This window comes from Lampris incognitus, chromosome 17 (assembly GCF_029633865.1).
Source record: "Lampris incognitus isolate fLamInc1 chromosome 17, fLamInc1.hap2, whole genome shotgun sequence".
Lineage (NCBI taxonomy): Eukaryota > Metazoa > Chordata > Actinopteri > Lampriformes > Lampridae > Lampris > Lampris incognitus.
Genome location: NC_079227.1, coordinates 27,277,525 through 27,302,724, shown reverse-complemented (window position 1 = coordinate 27,302,724; position 25,200 = coordinate 27,277,525). Strand labels below are relative to the sequence as shown.

General features: G+C 42.9%; 1 protein-coding gene and 1 long non-coding RNA gene across 5 annotated transcripts; one reads left to right on the top strand and one right to left on the bottom strand.

Annotated features, from left to right (window-relative positions):
• The first annotated feature begins 3,046 nt into the window (after positions 1–3,046).
• LOC130127081 (uncharacterized) lies at positions 3,047–15,979 on the top strand. The gene is made up of 5 exons (XR_008811795.1): positions 3,047–3,161; positions 15,171–15,245; positions 15,347–15,426; positions 15,578–15,718; positions 15,955–15,979. It is a non-coding gene; the product is annotated as an uncharacterized LOC130127081 (long non-coding RNA).
• On the bottom strand, positions 6,517–21,028 carry LOC130127078 (uncharacterized). 4 transcript variants are annotated; one of them, XM_056296635.1, is made up of 4 exons: positions 17,785–17,882; positions 10,453–10,740; positions 9,660–9,933; positions 6,517–7,744 (listed from the first exon to the last, which is right to left on the bottom strand). In XM_056296635.1, the coding sequence occupies exons 2-4, from the start codon at positions 10,732–10,734 to the stop codon at positions 6,591–6,593; spliced, it is 1,710 nt and encodes a 569-aa protein (XP_056152610.1). In that variant the 5' UTR covers positions 10,735–10,740; positions 17,785–17,882; the 3' UTR covers positions 6,517–6,590. The 4 variants fall into 4 exon arrangements, with proteins under 4 accessions (XP_056152610.1, XP_056152611.1, XP_056152612.1 ...); XM_056296636.1 differs by having other exon boundaries at positions 6,517–7,735; XM_056296637.1 differs by lacking the exons at positions 9,660–9,933; positions 10,453–10,740 and adding an exon at positions 20,731–21,028 and having other exon boundaries at positions 17,785–17,892.
• Between the last annotated feature and the right edge of the window lie 4,172 nt (positions 21,029–25,200).

The following is a 25,200-nucleotide window of genomic DNA, read 5'->3' as shown; positions in this document are numbered from 1 at the left end:
CCCAAAGGGTGATTTGGCTGCAGCATAAAACTGACATACATGGTAGTTGAGAGCTTGTCATTACAACTGAATAAACATGCAATGACAAACATACTACAAAGTATCACCAAAAAAAACATCAAAAAAGGAAAAGGGTCAATAACAGCATAGCATTCATTCACGACTATTGGATTAATAACCCCCATAGACAACATAAAATAAAAACATCACACATAAAAACATTTATATAAGGTTAAGGCAGGTCGTAAGGCTGAGATTGTAATAAGATAGAGAATAGAAAAAAGCAGTAGAAAAGTGCATAGCAATTTAGTGTTATTGCATTCCAAGTATTTGATTTGAATAGTCCAACCATTATCTTAACCGCTTATCTTGCTCTCAGGGTCGCTGGAGCCTATCCCAGCAGTCATTGGGCGGCAGGCAGGCAGACACCCTGGACAGGCCACAAGCCAATCACACACACACCCATTCATTCATTCCTAGGGGCAATTGTTTTTTAATATGGCCAATTCACCTGACCTACATGTCTTTGGACTGTGGGAGGAAACCGGAGCCCCCAGGGGAAACCCACACAGACACGGGGAGAACATGCACTGTACACAGAGGATGACCCACCAAGGTTGACTACCCCGGGGCTTGAACCTAGGACCTTCTGGCTGTGAGGCGACCATGCTAACCACTGTGCCACTGTGCCGCCCTTGACTTGAATAGGAACAATTTAAATAATGAAACTATCCAAGTGAACCACAGATTGGTGCTGGCTGGCTACAGCGATAACAGGAACAGTTGAGTCAAACACCATTTCTCTTTGCAGACAGATAGGCCTGCTGCAAGAGAGGCTTCTCTCGCAAAACTAAAATCCATGTGTTCACTGTGTGGTGGAGGGAAGATTGATGTGTTTATGTGGGGGATGAGGCATGAACGTTAGGCCACATCGCTCAAGGCATTGCCTCCCATAAAACATGTGAGACCTTTAATGAGGTGTGGCCATGTTCTAAAAGTCTGCTCCACCCACTGTATATATGTGTGTGTGTGTATAGCTATGGTTGCTAGTGTATTAGTGTATGTGTACGTGTGTGTTTCTTGGTCACTCACTGTCCTTCGTTTTGAGACATTGTAAAGCGTAAGTGTAAAGGCTTATGTGTAAAAGGCAGTTCATAAGGCTGACTGGTTGAAAGGGGATAAGTGAATGTTTACATTATGAAACTAACGAAGAGGTAAATATGTGCATATATACACTCACCGGCCACTTTATTAGGCACACCTGTCCAACTGCTCGTTAACGCAAATTTCTAATCAGCCAATCACATGGCAGCAACTCAATGCATTTAGGCATGTAGACATGGTCAAGACGATCTGCTGCAGTTCAAACCGAGCATCAGAATGGGGAAGAAAGGTGATTTAAGTGACTTTGAACGTGGCATGGTTGTTGGTGCCAGACGGGCTGGTCTGAGTATTTCAGAAACTGCTGATCTACTGGGATTTTCACGCACAACCATCTCTAGGGTTTACAGAGAATGGCCCGAAAAAGAGAAAATATCCAGTGAGCGGCAGTTCTGTGGGCGAAAATGCCTTGTTGATGCCAGAGGTCAGAGGAGAATGGCCAGACTGGTTCGAGCTGATAGAAAGGCAACAGTAACTCAAATAACCACTCATTACAACTGAGGTATGCAGAAGAGCATCTCTGAATGCACAACACGTCGAACCTTGAGGCAGATGGGCTACAGCAGCAGAAGACCACACCGGGTGCCACTCCTGTCAGCTAAGAACAGGAAACTGAGGCTACAATTTGCACAGGCTCACCAAAATTGGACAATAGAAGATTGGAAAAACGTTGCCTGGTCTGATGAGTCTCGATTTCTGCTGCGACATTCGGATGGTAGGGTCAGAATTTGGCGTCAACAACATGAAAGCACGGATCCATCCTGCCTTGTATCAACGGTTCAGGCTGGTGGTGGTGGTGTAATGGTGTGGGGGATATTTTCTTGGCACACTTTGGGCCCCTTAGTACCAATTGAGCATTGTGTCAACGCCACAGCCTACCTGAGTATTGTTGCTGACCATGTCCATCCCTTTATGACCACAGTGTTCCCATCTTCTGATGGCTACTTCCAGCAGGATAATGTGCCATGTCATAAAGCTCGAATCATCTCAGACTGGTTTCTTGAACATGACAATGAGTTCACTGTACTCAAATGGCCTCCACAGTCACCAGATCTCAATCCAATAGAGCACCTTTGGGATGTGGTGGACCGGGAGATTCGCATCATGGATGTGCAGCCGACAAATCTGCAGCAACTGCGTGATGCTATCATGTCAATATGGACCAAACTCTCTGAGGAATGTTTCCAGTACCTTGTTGAATCTATGCCACGAAGGATTAAGGCAGTTCTGAAGGCAAAAGGGGGTCCAACCCGGTACTAGCAAGGTGTACCTAATAAAGTGGCCAGTGAGTGTATATGCAAAGCACGCACATGCACGCACCAATTTCTGCAATCTGTGAACTCACTAATTTAAACTTTAGAGGGTCTTGACCTCTGATGTTTTTGACTTCTGCCCCAATCCCCCCCAGTCATACCAGTGACCACATGTTCAGCTTCATCTTGATTTCCCACATCTGCCCCCTTTTTTTCAGTACGTATATGTGGCCATTGCTGACATACTGTTTATAAAACCTCGTTATAACTGCTCAAACCTTTTACATCGTATGGGTTGGCATGACGACGAAGAAAGATGCGTGAAAAAGGACAAAATCAGACAAAATGAGGAAGTGGGGAAACTGCGGAAACGAACACGATCTGGCAGACTGACTCCGCGCGCGGGCTTCCGAGTGGTCCGACGCCTCTTTCCCCTAAAGCTGAGACAACAGAGAGACCCGTGGGACGAAGGCGGGCACTCCTCTCGTATGGCGTGAGGTAAGGTTACATCATACGCCACTCTCGCTTGAGACTCGGGGTTACTGCAGTGCAAACCCAAAAACCAGAAAAAGAAAGAGTCCCTCTCTCTCTCTCTCTCTCTCCCTCGACAGGCCCGGGTTACTGCAGTTCACCTCGGAGAGACTTCACGCTACGCATCAGCCTCGCTCCGGCCCGCAGCGTCTGATTGAATCAAGCCAATCAGCGGCGGGGAGGGGGACTTGTGATTTTCGCGCACCAATCCTGAAAGTGAGTCAGGTGCTCCGCCAGGAAACGACGATGACAAGTCTGAACAGCTTCCTGTGTGTGTGTGTGTGTGTGTGTGTGTGTGTGTGTGTGTGTGTGTGTGTGTGTGTGTGTGTGTGTGTGTGTGTGTCTGTGTCTGTGTCTGTCTGTCTGTCGCTCTCCGTTTTCTCTTTCTGTTTATCTCTTGTTTTATCGCGTTCACAATATTTTTGTCCCGACTTGTGGATTTTATCGGTGTATTGGCGCCATCTGCTGTTCACAAACGGAAACGAACTCCCAAATGAGTACTACGACACTAGACGCTTCACTTTATCCATCCATCCATCCTTTATCCAAACCGCTTATCCTGCTCTCAGGGTCGCGGGGATGCTGGAGCCTATCCCAGCAGTCACCGGGCGGCAGGCGGGGAGATAACATGGACGGGCCGGCAGGCCATCACAGGGCTGACCTATGTATTGCTGATACATATAATATATTGTAACGACCACAAATAAGTAGACTCGCCAGCCCCCGGCCAAACGGGTCGGACCCCCCAGTCGACTGGCCAACGCCGCCGTCCACGGCGCAGGAGACCTGGGCCCACGCCCCGGCTGAGGCGGCTCCCGGCTGCCCTCAGAACTCACCACACTTCATGAAACAAATATGATGAGGTGTGTGTGTGTGGGTGTGTGTATATCTCCAATCCATTATTCATTGTCCAAACCGCTTATCCTGCTCTCAGGGTCGCGGGGATGCTGGAGCCTATCCCAGCAGTCACTGGGCGGCAGGTGGGGAGACACCCTGGGCAGGCTTCCAGGCCATCACAGGGCCGACTACACACACACACACACACACACACACACACACACACACACACACACACACACACACACACACACACGCACACACACACACACACACACATATATATATATACTATATATATATATATATATATACATACACACATAACTATATCTATCTATATATATCTATGTAGGAAAAAAACTTTAATACATAGCAGAACAAGCCTGTTTCGTGCATCACACACTCATCAGCTGCCAATGTGGTTAAACAACAAACAACAAACAACAATATTCCACTCCTCATTTGTTGAGCACTTTTATCAACACCATTGACAACTACCGAAAAACCGCTATATATAGATATATATCTATATCTATATATATATAGATAGATAGATAGATAGATAGATAGATAGATAGATAGATAGATAGATAGATAGATAGATATAGATATACATAGATATATATATAAATCCAGTGATTCAGTACAAGCCTGTTTCATGCCATAAGCAATCATCAGCTGTCAAGGACTCACTGGATTATTTTGCTCCTTATTTGTTGAGCACTTTCCCTACCGCTGAGTGTTTCTTTTAACATAACTTGGATGGATAACAAAACTACTGGATGATGGCCCACTAGTGTGGACAAGGTCTGAAGGTGGGCTACAAGATCGACTTCTCCTCTGGTGCAGCTAAGAAGAAAGCACTCGATAAGCGCATCAGTGGGGAGAGAAGAATGTCAGGGATATGGACTCTTGTTGGATGCAGCGTGACCCCAAACCCCACTTTTTTTGTACCTGTCATCCCTACTTCAGATTTTGTGCACTCACAGCAGAGCTGTTTGTCTTTCTGGGATGGAGGACTACTGCCATCATTATGCAGACCCTGTTAAGCCATGTGTAGTGCCAAAGTCCCTATCGCACCTTCGTGACCCAGGAAAGGATGGATGTGAAATGTCTGTCCTGCACCAGCACTGACCTCACACACGGTAGCGGTAACAGGGACACAGGCGGCTGCGGTGGAAACTCAGACGAGACAACAACATCGATCCCCTGTCTGGCAGAGCAGGAAGAATAGCTGCTTTCAATATCCATGCTATTGTGGCCAGCAGTGTTGCCAGACCAGCTAGTATGTCAACTGTGAGGAGGGTGTGCTAGCCCCCCCCCCCAAAAAAGAAAAACAGCAACCACAGCTGCCATCAGATGGGGGATAGACCATGAGGAAGAAGCAAGGCAAACCTAAGTCACACTGACAGCATCCAAGCACAGGAACCCAAAAGTGGAGCAATGTGGGTTTACAATAAATCTATCATTTTCAGAAGTTGGGGCATCACATGATGGCATGTATGTACACACCTCAGGCATGTATGTAAGTAACCTGCTAACATCTATTTCGGCATCTCTGATATAGTCTCTGCACCACTGCACCTTATCACCTCTTATTTCGCCTGTATATAGTCAACCCTTGTGTATATATCTGCAGGTTGTTGTGTTATAGTGTTGTTATTCTATGTTAAGTACACTGAGAGAGCCACAGAACCGGAGTCAAATTCCATGTATGTTCAAACCTACATGGCCAATAAACATGATTCTGATGGGCTCATTCACTGGACATGTTGCGAGAAAGGCTGTCTGGAAGTCAAACGCACATTTAAGTACTGCAACAACTCCATCCTGCAGGCCTGTGCAGATGACAGCAACTTTTGTCTCCAGCTAACTGTTGGGAATTTAAACCTTAAGCAGACACACAAATACTACAGCCAAGCACAAGCACAGATCTTTGTGACTGGGTCAGAGTTTTGTGACTTTGTAGTGTGGACGCAAAAAGACTGTGTTGTGGTTCAGATCATACCAGATATGGAATTCTGGATGACACTTCTGACAAAGGCACAGGAGGTTTTCCTTAAGGTTTCTCTACCCAAGCTTGTGGCTTGTTACTACACCTGAGCAGCATCCACAATGCCGCATGCTAAGCCTTTAACTACAGCCATCTCGCACAGGAAGACCAAGCGAATAGGCACTGGAAAACAAACTGTGGTGCCTTCGCAGAGGGCCTGAAGACCAGGACGACATGGTGGCTTGTTGCAACAGAAACTGCCCAATCCAGTTGTTCCACCTCAGGTAAGTGGGCCTCTGTCAGGCACCTTCAGCAAGTGAGCCTTGGCTCTGTGCCACATGCACAGACTACCTGAAACAGCAGTGTGCGTGTTTTTGTATTTGTCTCCCTTATTTATTGCTGAACACACTTTTTTGTTCAATAGTTTGTATCTTTAGTTTTTTTTTTTTTTGCCTTTTTTATTTTAATTGACATGTTGCACACTTACGCAGAAGACAGTCGCTATCTGGACTTTTCACAGCAATAGTTTGTATCTTTGCCCTATTTATCTCAATTGTACTTGAAATATCAGTACTTGTAAGATTACACAACCACTTTTACCTGTTGTATTTGCACTACACTGGTACTGTGAACACACCTTTACTTCAGCACTGCACTAATCAATATTATGTTACACAAATGAAGAGATCCTGAACTGAGGTTCCATCATTTATTATGGTAACACATGGTATGCAACAAATGAATAGCACTGTTAATGCAGTCTACATCAGTCAGTCTACATCACAAGTGTGTTTATATCAAAAGTATATAGTTTAACTAGATGGTTTCACAACAGCACTGGGGCACATATTAGTCAAGGCACAGCACACAGACACAATCTTATCAAGGAAAATAATGTCATCACCTTCACATGGGAGCACCGTGCTCACTGGTATGGTCTCACTTAGTATGGTGTACCTGGTGCGAACACATCTAATCACCCTCTCCACATGGACCCTGAGGTGAGCCATCCGCCGTGTCTCCTCCACATTTTTTGCATCCAGCCGGCAGCGTCCTCTTGTGAATGCAGGGATTTTCACTTCTGCACACATTAGACCAACACTGCCCCTGATGTCAAATCCATGATCTGCCAACACCAAGTCTCCTGGCAATAGTTTATCAAGAAGGCCACTGTTCTCAGTCACATGCTTGTCACTGGCACGACCTCCCCACCCTTTGGAAATGAAAGAGATAGCTCCCTGTAGTGTAATGCCAATGAGATACTTTATGGTGTACTTGTAGTGGGAAAATACCTGTACCCTAGCTTTCAGACTTGATGCCCTCTCAATTTTAATTTCAAAGCAGTCCACAATAACCGCAACATGATTGCCAAAAGCCTCCACAAACTGATGTGGCATGCTGCCTTCCAAGCAATGTCTCTCTGGCCAGTGCACCAAAGGGCTGAGGTGTGTAAACAGTGCACCTATGGTGTCTCTGAACACGGTGGACACAGTCTTTTGGTCTATGCTGAAGAAGTATACAATGTGCTGGATTGATATATTCAGCCTCAGGCGCATCAGAGTTAAGAGGAGCATCTGAAAAGGAGAAAGTTTTTGGCCTGTCTGTGGTAGGCAGGGGAGAAGCTGCATCAGCAATCCCATCATCACAGCAAAAGACGGAAGCCCAGTGTAATACCTGACCTTTGCGTCATCACCTTTGAAGAAATGCTCATCCATCTTCATTTGTAAGAGTTCTTCATTCAGTACCCTGTTCTCCTCCAACAACTGGTTAATTTCATCCATCTCGGACCTCTCTCCAGGTACATCCTGTGGTGCTGCAGGTGCAGTGTTGTTCCCTGTGAGAGCTTGCTGTCTAGTTGTCCCCCGGTTATACCGCTCAGTATGTGCTGCTGTGACTTCTGTGTGCCCGAGAGGGAATGAAGGTACCCAGTCAGGATGACGCTGTAGAATTTCATAGGCTGGTTTGCCTAAAGAAAAACACACACACACACACACACACACACACACACACACACACACACACACACACACACACACACACACACACACACACACACACACACACACACACACACAGAATTTATTTGATTAGTTATGTAGCTATGCACAGGGATTAACGGAAAAAAAATCTGATTTTTTTCCAGGCCAAGTCAAATTCTATTTTTTGGAATTCAAATTTACTGATTTTGAAAAGGTTGGTGCATGACAAGTTAACATATCAAATGAGACATTTCACCGGTGACACCACTAATAGAAATAAAACGACTATAATAGAAGGGATCTTTACAAGAGAAGATGCAGCACTTGTCATGAGCCAAAGAAAAGGAAGCCACCCAGGCAAACAAAGACAGGAATCATATTTCAGTATCATCAAACAATGTAATAGAAATTAAAAAATGATCCCAGAATAGTCCCTTATTATGGTTTCTATTAGTTATCCTGATCAGCATGGATTCAGGCCAAGTCATAGTCATATTCAGTGTATGTTTTTAATTTCTCTTATAACAACAAACAATGGTTTTGTTTTAAGTGAGCCTCTTATCACTTAACAGAAAAAAACAACAAGCTTCTGGAGGACTTTGGGGGGGTGTTTGGTTGGGGCGTTTGGGCATTGTGAAAATATTCATTTTCACATCATTTTGGACCATTATCATTACAATATTTATAAAAACAAAACACAAGTTGCTGTTTTTCCACCGTACACTCAGACATTAGCAAGAAGCAAAACAAATGTGCTCAATGATGAGGTAAACGCTATGTGCTGAGGTAATCCTTCACATTTTGTGAATGATCGCGACGTGCTCCATACAAAATAACGTTGGTAAAACAAAACTTCTTTGAATGGATTTGAATTATAATTTTCTCATCCTCCCACAGCCATTTGACAATGTAACAGCATTTGGCTGCTTACCAATGTTTCTGTTCGGTTGGATGTCTGTAGACAGCTCACTTTCCCAGTAGCCAGTAGTCAGCTGACAAGAGTTACTTCAGCGAGTCGATTCTTCTCTCACTCTCAACCCTCTTGCATAATTATTTTCTCTGACAGTTAGCATTTTTCACTGTCTTTCTGAGTTCATCATCTGTGACAGAAGTCATTCTTGGCCGTTTCACACATTTTCTCTCCGATTCATTTCTGCAGTAAAGGCGTTGCGAGACGCTAAGAACTCGTTTTCACTAGTTATGAATGGGGGAGCATCCGAGTGATGTCACAGCATCGCTGTCGCTATGGACGCGTCACAGGAAGTCAGACATGTGAAGCACGTTAGACAGTACAGCATGGCTGTGTTTACAACACCAACTCACGTATATGCTGCCATAAATCCGATAATATTAACCCCGAATCATGTTCCCGGTGCAAAGTTTACATCGGAGATTAATGTGCACAGTAACCTGCAACTAAAAAGATGGTTGCAGTGTCGTGGACTGTCAAGGACAGGGAAAAATACAGGAGTTGATTGACCGGTTAGTTGAGGGTTGTGTCAGCTGTCACACAGTGTAAGGTTTCCCATTTTTTCTTCATTTGGCTATGTAGGCTACTACATATATTCAGATTTGAAATCAAACAATTTCATATGAGATTAAAGTACAGCTTTTCAGGGTTTAGATGAAACCTATTGACCTTGTCAGTAGCAGACTGGCCAGGGAGCACCCCGCTCATGGTTTTTTGAACACTTGATTAACTTTTTAATATTTTATTTTATAATGTTAACGTGTCCCAATAATTTAAGTGGTCTGAAATACTGGGACTATATTTTTTATTGGTGAAGCCGATTATCTATTTATTTTTGAAAATTCTGTTTATTCATTTTCCATGTTTACAGTATAACAAGAGAGACAAAAACATAACTCACACCCAGTGGCACAATAAGATATACATCTTACCCTTGTCAACAAAACGAGGCTGATGGGAATAGGAGTGTTCAGCCCAAACTGTCTCCCCTCGTACACTGATGTTTTCATTAACAGTCTCTCCATCGTCACCATCATAGTGAACTCCATCATCCATGTCTCCAGGGTCTCCAGCTTTGACCGAGGAGTTGTCGCCTAGATCTGCATTCATCGACGAAACAGCATCATTGTCTGCAGATCTTTTGGACTGCGAGGCAGGATTGTCACACCATGCTTGGGATTTTCTCTTCCTTGAAAATTTGTGCACCTGGAAAAAAGTACATAAGTTGGGAGAGTATTACACTAAACAGACATGGCCACAAGCACGATAACAATATTACCCCAGTAATGCAAAAGGCAGTAACACAGTGTGTGTGATCGGTGTTCAAAAATGTTTCGATTTATTTTAATGTCATTATTATTTTACCATGTGTGAATCATACTTTTGGGCACATTCCATTACATTAATACATGATAGGTAATTAGATTAACATTGATTAATATAAAACTGAATTTTGTAGCATTTGGTATTTATCTGCTTTTTTCTCTTGTATTGTGCCTACAAGACACACCAAGTATTATGCCATATTAAGTTACACAACTGGCCAGTCACATATATAATGGATCATATTCAGGTAGGAAGGTCATGAAAGTAATGCAAGTTAGTACGGTCAAAATTAAGTTTCACTATGTGCAACGTGTGCCTGGGCGTGTTGCTTTTTCAACAACCTTCGTTTGTTGAAAAAGCATCACAGAGAACAGTGCGTGCGATCAACGTCAAACTCACCTGCTCTTGACAGTAACGTGCTGGAATTGGATCAGGGTGATTATCCGTCGGTCCTTCCCCTCCAACAAAATGCTTGGTACAGATGAACGTCATTTTATGGACTTTGTTAACGTTGAATTGCTCGTGTGGACGGCCGCAAGCTCTGATCCAACGTAAACACTTCTCCAGCCGCTGCTTGGGTTTCGGAAAATTAAGGAACCGTACACCCACCATATGCGGACTATCCGCGTATCTGGAGTCACTATTGCATTTCCCATAGCAGCAATGTTTTATGTACACCATGGCACACTAGAAAAAATAGGTGAAAACGGCAAAAAATTACGCAAAAAAAACCCAACTGCTTACTTCTAATGTCGTCTAGTGCATCCGATGTCTGACTTCCGTTTGCTGCGAAGCTTCCACTTCCGCTCGGGAAGGGCTAAAAATAGCTCACGGACGCTGCCCCATTTCCATCGGTACCCTGTGAGGCAAAGCAGCGCCGATGACGCTCTTGTCAATTCGCATAATGATTTGCCAAAGTTTTACGTCGGATGCCCTTCCTGACAACCACTAACCCTAACGTTTCTGATTATAACCTTAACCTTTTGATTATACCTTACCGGTGTGAAAATGCCGTGAACACACCAACATGTGTGTGTGTGTGTGTGTGTGTGTGGGGGGGGGGGGGTTGCTGAAGGCCATGTTTGTTCGTCTACAGCTGCTACCCATGCCATGCGACTCTTCTTTGTCAACTCGGCGACCTGAGTGCCTCTGTTTTGCTTCCAAGCTGGAAAGCTGAGAAATCGCACGCCATTATCAATCCGTTTCCCACGCCCGTCGTGAGAACGGTTATAGCGGTTGACCACACGGCAAAGCCTTCACCATGCTGCCCCTTATTGCGTGACGTAAAAGCTGCGCTGTAAGCAAGATGCGCGCGTGGCAAAACATGGCCCGAGAAACAACGTGCATCTATGAAACTCACAGACGAAAGCGTAAAATAAAAAAATTAAACGGATAAAAGTTTAAAGAAGTTGAGAAAATATGAATCTCAGAATATGTTGAAGGTCAAAGCAAGGAAGACAGGAAGCATTATAAGTGAAAACTTACGCTAAGTACTGGAGAAAAAATTCCCGATCCGTCTATGCTTGCTGAAGCTCAGCGGACAAGTGATATCATGAGGTTGCCAAACATCGGCCGGAGGAATGTGACTGAATACCTCATAGACACACCGATTATATTTATGAAAGAATCAACGAAGGCATACAAGTCTTTAGAAGTACACGCTTGTTTTGTTGGCGGACATGTCCAAGTCATGGGAGGTTTCTATAAGCAGTGCTTCACCAAAAAACAAAACATACTATAGCGAATTCGGCGAGCAGCCAAGCCGGACCGTCACAGGCGGGACGCGAACCCGCGGCTGCTGCGCCACGGTTGACGACGTTAACCCGTCGACTAAAGGGTCTGACCCGTTAGTCAAGGGCTAACGTGTCTACTTATTCGAGTACGTTACAATACATTTCACATAAAATATCTTTTTTTAGATGCTAACATTTCTAATCACTCTGAATCAAGCAAAAAAAAAAAAAAGTTAAAAAAAGTGTTACTGTTAAAAAAAACGTCGTGGGTATTGTGCAACACAGCGCCCTCTTCAGGTGACACCGGGGAGTGTTCTGCCTCACTAACCCAATGTAAGTGAATGTAAGTTGACGGAGTACCTTACACGTTGTTGATTGGACACTTGTGGTTTATGACGCGTTTTAATGCCCACCCAGTGAAATAGTGCTTCATCCAGTCTTTCCTCGACCTGAAAATGATTGACACCCGTCTAACCAATCAGAGAACAACAGTTCAGCCTTTCCGATCCTTGACTTGTTCTCCAATCTTCATCATACCTTTTGGTATTCCAAGCGCGGTGAAAGATAAGATAACAAAGCTAAGAAAAAAGAGATTATCCTAAGATAAATTAGTCATTACTATAGGAGTTTTTGGTGGTTCTTGTATATATATTGTAAATATTATAATAATTATTCTGTTCAGATCTTTATTATTCAACTTTATTGTTCATCTTTATATTTGCATTTTTGATCTTGACATCGTGTAGTAGCCCTGTACTGTAGGCTAACGCTAGTTGTTCTAACTAGCTTAGATAGTGTAATGGCAAAGTTTAGACTTGCACTTTTCCAAAGGAGTTGAATCAAGTGCAACTGGACTTGGTATATATATCCGTGAAGACGTTTCGCTATACCAAGTCCAGTTGCACTTGATTCAACTCCTTTGGATAACCATGACCTGGATGAATGAGAACATTCACAGACACTTGCACTTTTGTTGAACTTCTGCTATTAGGGACCATCTGTTTGTCCTGTACTTGCACTTTTGTTGAACTTCCGTTATTAGAACAGAAGTTCAGAGTTGTAAAAACCAGGTCCAGAAAGTAAATGTCCAAACCGTGTATATGCTCCAACCATGTCACTAAACCAGATGATTTCATTAGCTAGTTTTCCCTACCTAGTTGAGGAGTGGTGTTGACTAGAGTCTGCTGCCGTAGTGCATGAGTGGAGCAAATACATGGTTTGGACTTTTACTTTCTGGGCCTGGTTTTTACACCTTTGCAGAAGTTTAACAATTCGGAGGGGGGGGCAGTCCGGGAACCGCCGCAGCGGGGACGCGAACCCGCGGCTCTCACACCACGGGCGACAACGTTAACCTGTCGACTAAAGGGTCTGACCCGTTAACCAAGGGCTAACGTGTCTACTTATTCGTGAACGTTACAATACAGTTCACATAAAACATATTTTTTAGGTGCCCACATTTCTGATGATTCTGAATCGAGCAACAAAAAAATAAAAATAAAAGAGAGAAAAAAGTGTCACTGTTAAGAAAAGTGTCGTGGGTATTGTGCAACACAGCGCTCTCTTCAGGTGACACCGGGGAGTGTTCTGCCTCACTAACCCAATGTAAGTGAATGTAAGTTGACGGAGTACCTTACACGTTGTTGATTGGACAGTTATGGTTTATGACGCGTTTTAATGCCCACCCAGTGAAACAGTGCTTCATCCAGTCTTTCCTCGACCTGAAAATGATTGACACCCGTCTAACCAATCAGAGAACACCAGTTCAGCCTTTCCGATCCTTGACTTGTTCTCCAATCTTCATCGTACCTTTTGGTATTCCAAGCACGGTGAAAGATAAGATAACAAAGCTAAGAAAAAAGAGATTATCTTAAGATAAATTGGTGATTACTATAGTAGTTTTTGGTGGCTCTTGTATATATATTGTAAATATTATAATAATTATTCTGTTCAGATCTTTATTATTCAACTTTAATGTTCATCTTTATATTTGCATTTTTGATCTTGACCTCGTGTAGTAGCCCTGTACTGTAGGCTAACGTTAGTTGTTCTAACTAGCTTAGATAGTGTAATGGCAAAGTTTAGACTTGCACTTTTGTTGAACTTCTGCTATTAGGGACCATCTTTTGTCCTGTACTTGCACTTTTGTTGAACTTCTGTTATTAGAACAGAAGTTCAGAGTTGTAAAAATCAGGTCCAGAAAGTAAATGTCCAAACCGTGTATATGCTCCAACCATGTTACTAAACCAGATGATTTCATTAGCTAGTACTTGCACTTTTGTTGAATTCTGTTATTAGAAACTACTTTGGGCCACGACCTACGTATATCCAAACGCAAACGAAGAACTGGTCTGGACTGGCTTTCTACCTAAGGTGTAACCACGAAACATTCCGTTTCCCTTTTTCCCTTTTCTGTTTTCTGTGTATACACATGGCTGCGGGACTATCCCTCTCTGAGCTTCTCTGACAGACTGCATGGCACTCTGTTATGACGTTGCTCCTTCTTGCAAGAATTAGATTCAGAAAGACAACTCTGCCTCATTTGTCTGTTATTTCAATTCTCACCAGAGACCTTGCAAAGACAAAATATTTTTCCCCCCACAACAACAGCTAGATACTAGCTTAGCTAGATCCTGTCCTGTATTTCACAATTTTTGCAAAGAAGAATTATGATGGATGCAAACATCGTGGATTGGATCCTATGGGAATCTTTTCTTTTCTTTTTTTGATTTCCCCCACTTTTTCCTCCCCAACTGTACCCGGCCAATCACCCCACTCTTGTGAGCCGTCCCGGTCTCTGCTCCATGATGTTTAAGTGTGCTGCTGCTGGAGATGGGTGTTCTTCAAAGTTTGCAAGAGATGGATTTGAGGATCTATGAAATTTCGACAGATCTGTTAAGCTTCATGAAAAATCAAAGGAGCATGTCAGTGCAGCTGTGCAATTAAGTCTGTTGGGAGGTGAGGACTGATTCTCTGATTGATGAAGGCAAGCATCTCCAGTTAGCAAAGCATGAGAACACGGTCCGGAAAAATCGTGACATCCTGTAAAGGTTGATTGATTCGGTGTCATCATGAGCAGCATTTAGGGGGCATGATGAGAGTGAAAAGTCCGATAATAAAGGAAACTAGAGAGACGGTAGAATTGTTTTCCCGCGATAATGATGTTCTGGCTGCTCATTTGAAATCGTCCACTGTGTTTTCTGGGACGTCTAAGATCATACAAAATGATCTGACTGAAGCCATTACTGCTACCGTTCAGGAGGAGGTAAAAAATGAGATAGCTGCTGCGCCTTTTTTTTCCATGGCAGATAGACGAGACGACCGATATATCATGCAAAGCCCAATTGTCCATAATTGTCCACTATGTCGATCCTCTGTCATGCCCAGCTCTCTCATGTCCAGCCAGCTCTACCCTCCTCTGTCAAACCAGGCTCTCTCAAGTCCAGGAAAGCAAGCCCAATGGTAAGTATTATTGTTTCAAATTCATTTTATTATGCTTCAAATTTTCAAACTTGGATATTTGTTCACTTGAACTAATCTATGTGTTTTATGTCTGTTTCCAGCACAGAATCACCAGAAAACCAGCACGCCCATTCCTCTGCCCTGCTCCCTGTCAGATAATTCACTGCTGTCATAAGTCCAAGTAAGTTCTTGTCTATTAACCTGAAATGTCTGTATTTGTTTGTGTTTTTAATTATTGCATCAAATAGAAATGTCTATTTGGACAGATTGTTATATTAGTCACATGTCTTGAATATAAGGTCATGAACATATGCTGGGTTTATGTTTTTCAGGCTACACTTCTGTTTGCAGTCCAGTCCAGTCCAGTCCAGCTCAGCCCTCCACTCTCATGTGACACACAGTCCAGACCAGCTCAGTCCCCTCCCATTGCTGTCAGCATTATCCTAGCAGAGAACCAACAGCTCTTACCATTGGTAAATATCGTTTCAAATTAATTTTATTATGCAAAAAAAGAAGTGACCGAGGCACTCTTGAGGGGGAAATTTTTTAAAAGCCTTTATTAATGTGCTAATACATGACTCAAGTGAAAATATGTTGCAGCAGCACTGGCCTTTATCAGGGTGACTTCATTTTATTATGATTCTAATCTATCTAAGGTGAAGAGTTGTTTACTTGAACTAATCTATATGTTTTATGTCTCTATTTTCAGCACAGAAGCACCAGAAGACCAGCAGACCCTTCCTTGTGCCCTGCTCCCTGTTAGATAATCCACTACTGTCAGAAGTCCAAGTAACTCCTAACCTGAAATGTCTGTTTGATTGTTTTTTAAATTATTGCATCAAATGGAAATACCTACATCAAAGGACAGAGATTATTATGTCAGTCATGTCTTTTGAATAAAGGGTCATTGACATAATATGCTTGGATTTATCTGCTTAATGATTTGTTGTTTTTACACATACAGTGAGGGATGTTTTAAAAATACTAAGGGGGGGGTTGGTTGGGTGGTTGCTTCACCAAAAATTTTTGGTCGGCAGCTGCCACTGATGGGTGTGTGATCTGGGTCATCGGGGCACGCCCGTCCCCATCCCCTGATTGGTGTTTCGGTTCACCTGCAACCATTTTGCCTGAGTGACCCTGATTGCCCGGCCTCACTCATCTGTTCCCTTTTCTCCGAGTGGCTGTGTGGTTCCTGTGCCCAAACTCCCTCACCTTTCTCCGACTGGCTGTGCAGTTCCTGCCCTGGGCACCTGTGCCCAATCCCCCTCCCCTTTCTCCAATTGGCTTGTCTGGTCTTGCCCTGTCCTGCGCACCTGTACCCAATCTCCCTGATTGGATCCCCTATGTATATATTCCCCCTGGTTGCCCAGGCTTCCCGTTGGATGTCTCACAGAGACTTATGGATCTTGGGCAGCTGAGACTGACAGATCAGCTGAGGTGGCCAGCGGCAAAAGAACTGGTGGAAGGCGTTGGCCAGTAGATGGACAGCACATCGGCCAGGGGACATGGGACTGGTGGAAACTACGGGGACCTTCCCCAGCCAGGCGGGTTCCCCAGGGTGGGTTTTGGGCTGGAGCTGGCTTGACACCATCCATAGTCTGGTGGTTTACTAACAGATAGGCAGGGTGGCGGCTAGCAGGGCCAGAGCCAGCAGACTGGAAGATGGGCTGCTGGCTAGCAAGCCGGACAACCCCCAGCCAGAGGTTGGTCACACCAGACACAAGGCTTACATTGTCCCCGAAACATCAAACCATCCGCTGGGTCCATATTTGTTCGGATCGTACTGTCACGCCGGGAGCAGGAAGAGGACCCAAGTGCAGACTGCGGAGACAAACTGGGCTAGAACAAGGTTTTATTAAAGAAGAACTTGGACAGCAGGGAAGGCTCCCAACAGGACGTGGTGCATCTGGCGACCAAGAGTGCACGCGCGCGCGCGCGCGCGCGTGTGTGTGAGAGAGAGAGAATGACACGACCTGACTGGGAGCCTGAGCAACCACGGGGAATATATACGTAGGAGAACCAATAAGGGAGATTGTACACAGGAACCACACAGCCAATCGGAGAAAGGGGAGGGAGATTAGGCACAGGTGCGCAGGAACCGCACAGCCAATTGGAGAAAGGGGAACAGGTGAGTGAAGCCAGGCAATCGGGGTCACTCAAGCAAACGGGTGCAGGTGAACCAAAACACCAATCAAGGGATTAGAAGGGGCGAGCTCAGATCATACACCCATGAGTCCAAGATTGCTTTTACCATCTGTTATGGAAGGAAAAGTTTTGCTTCATCAAATCAAAGGTAAGCCCTCATGGTTTAACTGGTCTGTTTAGGCCACATGTATAAGTTTATACAAAGGATAGAAAAATATCACCAATGGTCCTTAGAATAATTTGGGCCAAACAAAATTTATATTGGGATACTCATGGTCTTTAATAAGAAACTCTGTAAGGAACCAAACTCAAACCCCCAAAAAGGGAAATTGAATGCTGAGAAGAAACTTGAGTTCGGGAAAAAATGTTTAAGAAATCCGGAGCATATTCTCACCTGTTGTCTGCCTTTTTATCTTCTCAACTATAGCTTTGTTCTGTGCAGTTGTGTGTTTAAACACACTTGGAATCCAGTCTGGGTGCTCTGGATCATCTGATCTCTCCCCTGAAAAATGAAGAAAACTTTTAAATCAAGTTGTACAAAGATGTTGTTTATTTCTACCTTTATGTGCTCCGCGGTGGCTACATCACTAAATTTTAATGCAGCTTGGGATCAAAAAACGGCCAAACAACCATGCGCAACACGCCTTGCTCTCATACGTTTCAACACAATTGAGCGAACTAGAAGAATTTTGTCGTTTTAATCCCGAGTGGTTCATTTCAGTAATTTGGATGTCTTCTGGCAAGCATATTTCACTTGCTCAAGAGTGATCAGAGCTAGCACTGCTGCAAGCGGAAGGTAAGGCCTAAGATTTCCCAATCGTGATAGATTTTATTGGCTCCAAGGCCGGTGGAATTTGTTTTTGGTACAGTTCACACTATGCAGCACAATACATACACTACCGTTCAAAAGTTTGGGATCACCCAAACAATTTTGTGTTTTCCATGAAAAGTCACACTTATTCACCACCATATGTTGTGAAATGAATAGAAAATAGAGTCAAGACATTGACAAGGTTAGAAATAATGATTTGTATTTGAAATAAGATTTTTTTTACATCAAACTTTGCTTTCGTCAAAGAATCCTCCATTTGCAGCAATTACAGCATTGCAGACCTTTGGCATTCTAGCTGTTAATTTGTTGAGGTAATCTGGAGAAATTGCACCCCACGCTTCCAGAAGCAGCTCCCACAAGTTGGATTGGTTGGATGGGCACTTCTTTGAGCAGATTGAGTTTCTGGAGCATCACATTTGTGGGGTCAATTAAACGCTCAAAATGGCCAGAAAAAGAGAACTTTCATCTGAAACTCGACAGTCTATTCTTGTTCTTAGAAATGAAGGCTATTCCATGCGAGAAATTGCTAAGAAATTGAAGATTTCCTACACCGGTGTGTACTACTCCCTTCAGAGGACAGCACAAACAGGCTCTAACCAGAGTAGAAAAAGAAGTGGGAGGCCGCGTTGCACAACTGAGCAAGAAGATAAGTACATTAGAGTCTCTAGTTTGAGAAACAGACGCCTCACAGGTCCCCAACTGGCATCTTCATTAAATAGTACCTGTTAGAGCCTGTTTGTGCTGTCCTCTGAAGGGAGTAGTACACACCGGTGTAGGAAATCTTCAATTTCTTAGCAATTTCTCGCATGGAATAGCCTTCATTTCTAAGAACAAGAATAGACTGTCGAGTTTCAGATGAAAGTTCTCTTTTTCTGGCCATTTTGAGCGTTTAATTGACCCCACAAATGTGATGCTCCAGAAACTCAATCTGCTCAAAGAAGTGCCCATCCAACCAATCCAACTTGTGGGAGCTGCTTCTGGAAGCGTGGGGTGCAATTTCTCCAGATTACCTCAACAAATTAACAGCTAGAATGCCAAAGGTCTGCAATGCTGTAATTGCTGCAAATGGAGGATTCTTTGACGAAAGCAAAGTTTGATGTAAAAAAAATCTTATTTCAAATACAAATCATTATTTCTAACCTTGTCAATGTCTTGACTCTATTTTCTATTCATTTCACAACATATGGTGGTGAATAAGTGTGACTTTTCATGGAAAACACGAAATTGTTTGGGTGATCCCAAACTTTTGAACGGTAGTGTACATGGACAACAACAGACACTCCACATATCATGAACAATAGTTACACAATAACAAACACATCAGGCATAACAGGTGAATGGTGGTATTTATGCCAATGGTGTGTGAGGAGACTATAGTTAGGAATTCAGAGTCCTTATGGCTGGGGGGGGGGGGCGTTTGCGAAGCGTCTAGTTTAGTGATGATGAATGCAACCGGTGTTCTTGAAGGAACGATAACATTGGACGATGATGTTCCCGGTGCTAAGCTTACGAAGCCACCAAAGGACTGTAACCTGATTGAGCTTAGGCGCTGGCTAGAATGCCACGGAGGCAAGAAGACTGGCAAAAGGGCTGGGCTAATTGCAAGGGTGGAGGGCTATCAAGCAATCGGAAAGAAGGTGGACCCAAAAGTGGATTGGGGGGGGGGTGGTATAAAATGGCATCGTCCTCACCATCGCCAGCCCCGACTAACATGGAATTAGATTCTTCAGTTTGCAATCCTTCTGTTGAAACACGGCTAGTAGTAATTACTTCAGGCGCAAGTCGTTCCTTTTTTACTTTAGAAGGACCCACAATACGTCTTTCTCGGGCTTGCTTCGTTCTTAATCGTTTTGTTGCATGAAGAGCACAACCCTCCATTTCTTCGTCTGTAAGAGTGGCAAGAATAGGGTCAGGATGGTCCTCCGTAGGACCCTTCCCCCCGAAGAAATGTAAACTGCATATGTAAGTGTCCTTCTTAATGTCCGAAAGACGACAGAAGTCTTTCCTTCCGCATGCATGAAGCCACCTCTTTGCTTTTTCTGTCTTGTCCTGTTCGCGTTTCTTTTCCCACTCTGTTCGGCCATCTTTCACGGTTCCTGGCTTTGGGAATCTCAAAAATTCGGTTCCTTCCGGCAGCCTTTCTTTATATCGTGAATCCGATCTGCAAGTTCCCCAGCAGCAATGCTTTGTGGCGCCTTTTCTAGATTGTTTGGCTCCCTCTATGACGAGGTTACCGGCCATCGTAAACGCAAATCTTCGCACACTACGAAACAAAGAGCAGTTTGTCCGCAAATCAATCCCATGACTCAATGCGCGCTCAAGCCTGTTCTATTTTTAGATTCGCAGCGGAGCCCTTATGAGGGTGGAGTCAAACTATGACCTCAAACGTCATGAGACAAGCTGATGGACTCGGTGTCAAACTTGTTCATGGCTCTACTAAGACTATCCCATTTGGAGCTTATTTGTGTTCAGTCACAATACTTGTTTGTGTAAGAAAGGGTTACATACCTGATATGAAATGTTCTCCGCAAATCTTCGCGTTTGATATTTGGTCTTCTGACCACATCTTCCAGTCCTCCCGGCGGATGGCATGAATCCACGCCTGTCTTCTTCGTTTTTCGAACGGAGTTTTCCCTTTCGGCACGCGATAGAAATGCAGATGCTTGTTTTTACCGTCTTTACGATTTGTACAACCGACAGCGCAACAACTGTGAGGCATTGCGTTTCGTTTCAAATCAATTCTTCCGTGACGACCTCTTCGAAATGAACGTAGTGGTAATGTTTACAAACAGACCGTACCTTCCGTATCCTGAAGTACCATAATGCATTGCGCTGCTGACGTCCGCCTACGCAACATGCGTTGCAAATACACGAAAATCTCATCTTCAACTTGAGCTATTCCTACTCCACCAGAATTATACATGGGGGGGGGGGGATTCAGGGTAGAAAACTACTAAATGTATAAGGGAAATAATTCAGAGGGGCACAATTGGTAAACCTGTTTTTGTTTGGAATGATTTATATATATATTTTTTTTTTGGGGGGGGTGCATGGTTATTGCCCAAGAACTATTCTGTTTAAATAAGGTGCGAGAGGCATCTTGGGAACATATTGCACAGGTGTTACCCAGGGAATTATGTAAAAATATAGGCTAAATGTTGATCCTCGTTCATTCTGTCACCACACATGAAACGATGACGCGTGTTTTTTTTTTTTTTGGGGGGGGGATTGTACCTTTAGTCAAACTTTTTGGTATGACCTTAATCTGTTGAACAGAATTAGATGTTCAACTCAAAATTGAGTTCATTTTACTTGGTCTCTGATGAAATGCCTGTCAAGAAAATGTGTCAGTCTTGTTTCTCTATTAGCGAAATTCCACATACATGGCCAGCAAATCTGCAAAACGGAAACCTGTTTTGATGTCTTGCTTAAAATCCTACCTGGACGCGCTAAAATGCTGCACAAAACTCTAAAGCTATAAAAATAGAGCCGTATGTGATGAATCTTACTTTTATATATATATATATATAACGCTGTAAAATTGACCGTCTTGAGATGGCCAAAATTTAATGTCGTCAAAACGGTGCTTTTACAGTCTGCTCCTCTGGGTGGCAGCAGAGTCGTAACCATAACACTTTCAGGTAGTCCATGTTGTTGAAGAATTAAAGCCTCCTACAGAATATCTTTGTATTTTAGTTGGCAATGATGACATATTGTATTGAATTAAGCCAGCTAACCAATTTTGGTTGATCAACTTTTAATTACAAATGAGCCCACTTCTGTAACCCAGACTTCCTGAATTTCCAGTGATGCCCAAGCATTGTAAACCAATGTTAAGGTTATTTCTTATTGTTTGATTGGGATATAGTAGCCTAGGCTATGGACATTTCTTTTTTCCCAATATGACGTAGCATTACCATTGCTGTTCATAGCCTACTGTAGTCCTGTCAACTCAAACAGCATAATGATAAATTTGGCTTTAAAGAGTCTATCTTAGTCTTATTTTCCTGTCTTATTGAAATTGTGTCAACTGGAATGCTTACTGAAACCTGTAATAACCGTTGATGTATCCATGCCTCCGGTCCTATTGAGGTTGGCAATGCAGGAGTATTGGCCAACTGAGAATATAATTGCAGGGAAAGCGTTACAGCACAGACACATGGACCTGCACACGTGTTCACACTTGAAGCTCTTATTCTGTAGACCAACCTGGTCCTTCAACTGCCATGTATAAATGAAGTTAGGGTACATTGAAGTCCAATATGTAACATGTTCTAACTAATGCACATCTAAAAGCTGATTTCTAAGTGAGAAGCTGTCAATGGAACATCTGATAGCTTTAACTGAAAGTGTGTAATCTGTATTCTTCTGGTGAAAGACAATGCAAGGTCAAAGTTTCCACTATAGAGCTTTGTAAATGCAAGAGAGACAGAAAATACAAATCATAGCACATATAGATAGGTACTTTATTGATCTTGGGGAAAATCTGTGCATGCATGTAGGCTATAATAAAAATTAAGGTGAAACGACTACCACCATAATAACAAATGCCACTATACGTGAACTTCCATTATACAAAACAACTATCATAGGCCTATAACTTGCTCCATAATATAAAACAATTACCTCCATTGTAGGCCTATAACGCAACTACCAACATAAGAGTAGGTCTATCATGTTTAGATGACCTGTGGTCATTCACAATGTTTGGGCCCACTTCAACCTTTGTTCCCCCAATTTTGTGCAGGCTAGTGTCAATTTATTGTACTGATGTGTTACATTAGATCTTCTTCAAATGTTCACATTATTGCATAACCAATTTAAGCCCATTTAAGAGTTTTGTTCCTAAATACTGTAACCACCATTTTCAAACATCTATTTCCTTTCCAATTGAATAATTGCTGTAACGATGGTAGCCATTGCATGCTATTTGTTTACATAATGAATGGAACATGGCCAAAAATGTTGCAAATGGATAGTGTTTTGGGATGGAACTTCTCATTTTGTCTCTGAACCAAGGGGTTACTTGAAGCAGCTTGTCATTAAGATCTCATTGAGTTATTGACACCAAGCTGTTGTCCTTGCTTGCAGTTTTCCTCACGCACGATGTAGTGGTGTTGTGTAAAATTAGATTCTGAAAGTTTGTTGTAGTTGTTTTACTCTGTTCAGATTACAATCCATTAGGCTTTAAATCACCTAAGTGGCATAGTGGAACCAGACAAATAGACTCGCGATACAATTTAAGTACCCTGGTGGTTTAAGAAAAAGGAGGGTTTTTGGTGTCACAAATGGTACAAGTACTTGATACATATCCCCTCCCCAAATTAATAAAGGGGTGATACAATTTTCTGGTTAATTTTCTTTCTTTTCTTTTTTTTTAAGAACTGTTTGCCTTTGGTTCCGGGGACATGGCCTCTGACATGTACTCTGTACAGCTGCCCATGTCTTCGACTACTCTTCACAGCACACCTGAAGGTTACCTTTGTGATCATGGAATAAGCAGTTCCTCAACCCTCTGTCCTGTAGATGTCCAGAGCATTTTGTTTAAGCCATTTTGTATTTGGATTATTTATTTTTTGTCGAAATATAACATTCTCTCTTTTAATTTTAGGGAAATTTTTTGCTATTCCAATGAACCATAGACACCATTACCCACTTCCTCTTTCCATTTGCTACCAAACGTCATCACCCAGCATCTTGCCACAGTGCCACCACTCAACACCAGCCAAAACTCCACGGCTATGTCTTCTCCAGGGACCATACAGAACTCGTCTGCTCCACCTGTCCCAAAGCCACCACCACATAGAGGCTCCTCTCCCTCACCTCCCCAAAGCCCAATGCCATACAGAGGCTCCTCTCCCATACTACATACAAATCCCCATTTATAGCGGGTAAGAATAAATATTATTTTGACCACTTACAGATAATGCCATACAGTTGCCCCGGGATCAGTTCACACTCTTGATAAAGATGAAGAAAAGGCCTTGTTATAAAATTAATACAGGAAAATCAAAGGGCCTCAATAATTAGGCACATTAAGGACAAATTCATTTTTTTAACTGTTCTGTAAAGTGTCCTTGAGTGCTCTGAAAGGCACCCACAAATAAAATGTATTATTATTATTACTTCATACAGATAACTGTTGACTGAGTAATCAATTTATAATGTGTTTTTACATCTTTTTATACTACATTGAAGCAGGAAACCTGTGAGGTTCACTAAGTATAAGAATCTGCCAATGAACTTTAACAAAGTAGAACATTATGCAGATATGTTTTCTGTTAACTTCTTTCAAAAGAAATACTCAGGGGTTCACTCTTTTTTTCGTACCGAATAAAGTTATTGTATTGCTCATTTTACATTTTTTTTCATATTATTTTACTATTATATAAAAAAAAATCAAATTTATAAATAAAATGTCATTTATTTTTATCACTTGGCTCCCAAGTAACTGTAGTCCATAATGCAGTTCAGAGAAAAGACACTGGGTGTCCCTATATTGCATAGGGTTAGTTAGTTCTTCAATTTATGGTAGTTGCATTGACTGATGAATAGTTGCAGGTCCTTGTAAATGCACATAATGGAGTGCCCACAAGCACATTTCGTTATGGTTAAGTTTGCCGTCACTCTGTAGGAGAGCAAACAAGGAATGGTAAGTGTTTGAGATGCCCCTCCAGACAACTCTCCACAGTCTCTCTATTCTTTGGTTGTGAGTGGTTCTTCCTCTCAGAGCACTACCTCATTCTGGCCCCCTGAAAACATCCATGAATAAGCAGATTGTATTAATCTCTCCCCCATGATAACAGCAGACTCTTGAGGGCACTCCATATTGGTCGATTGCCTCCACAAAACTCAAAAACTGTGCTGCTCCGATTATTGTTAGCAGCCTTGAGGAAGATCAACAGCCTGCTGTATCCATCTATCCCACCATGTATGACTATTCTCCATCTACAGCAAAGAAGGAGGGAAAACGATTGC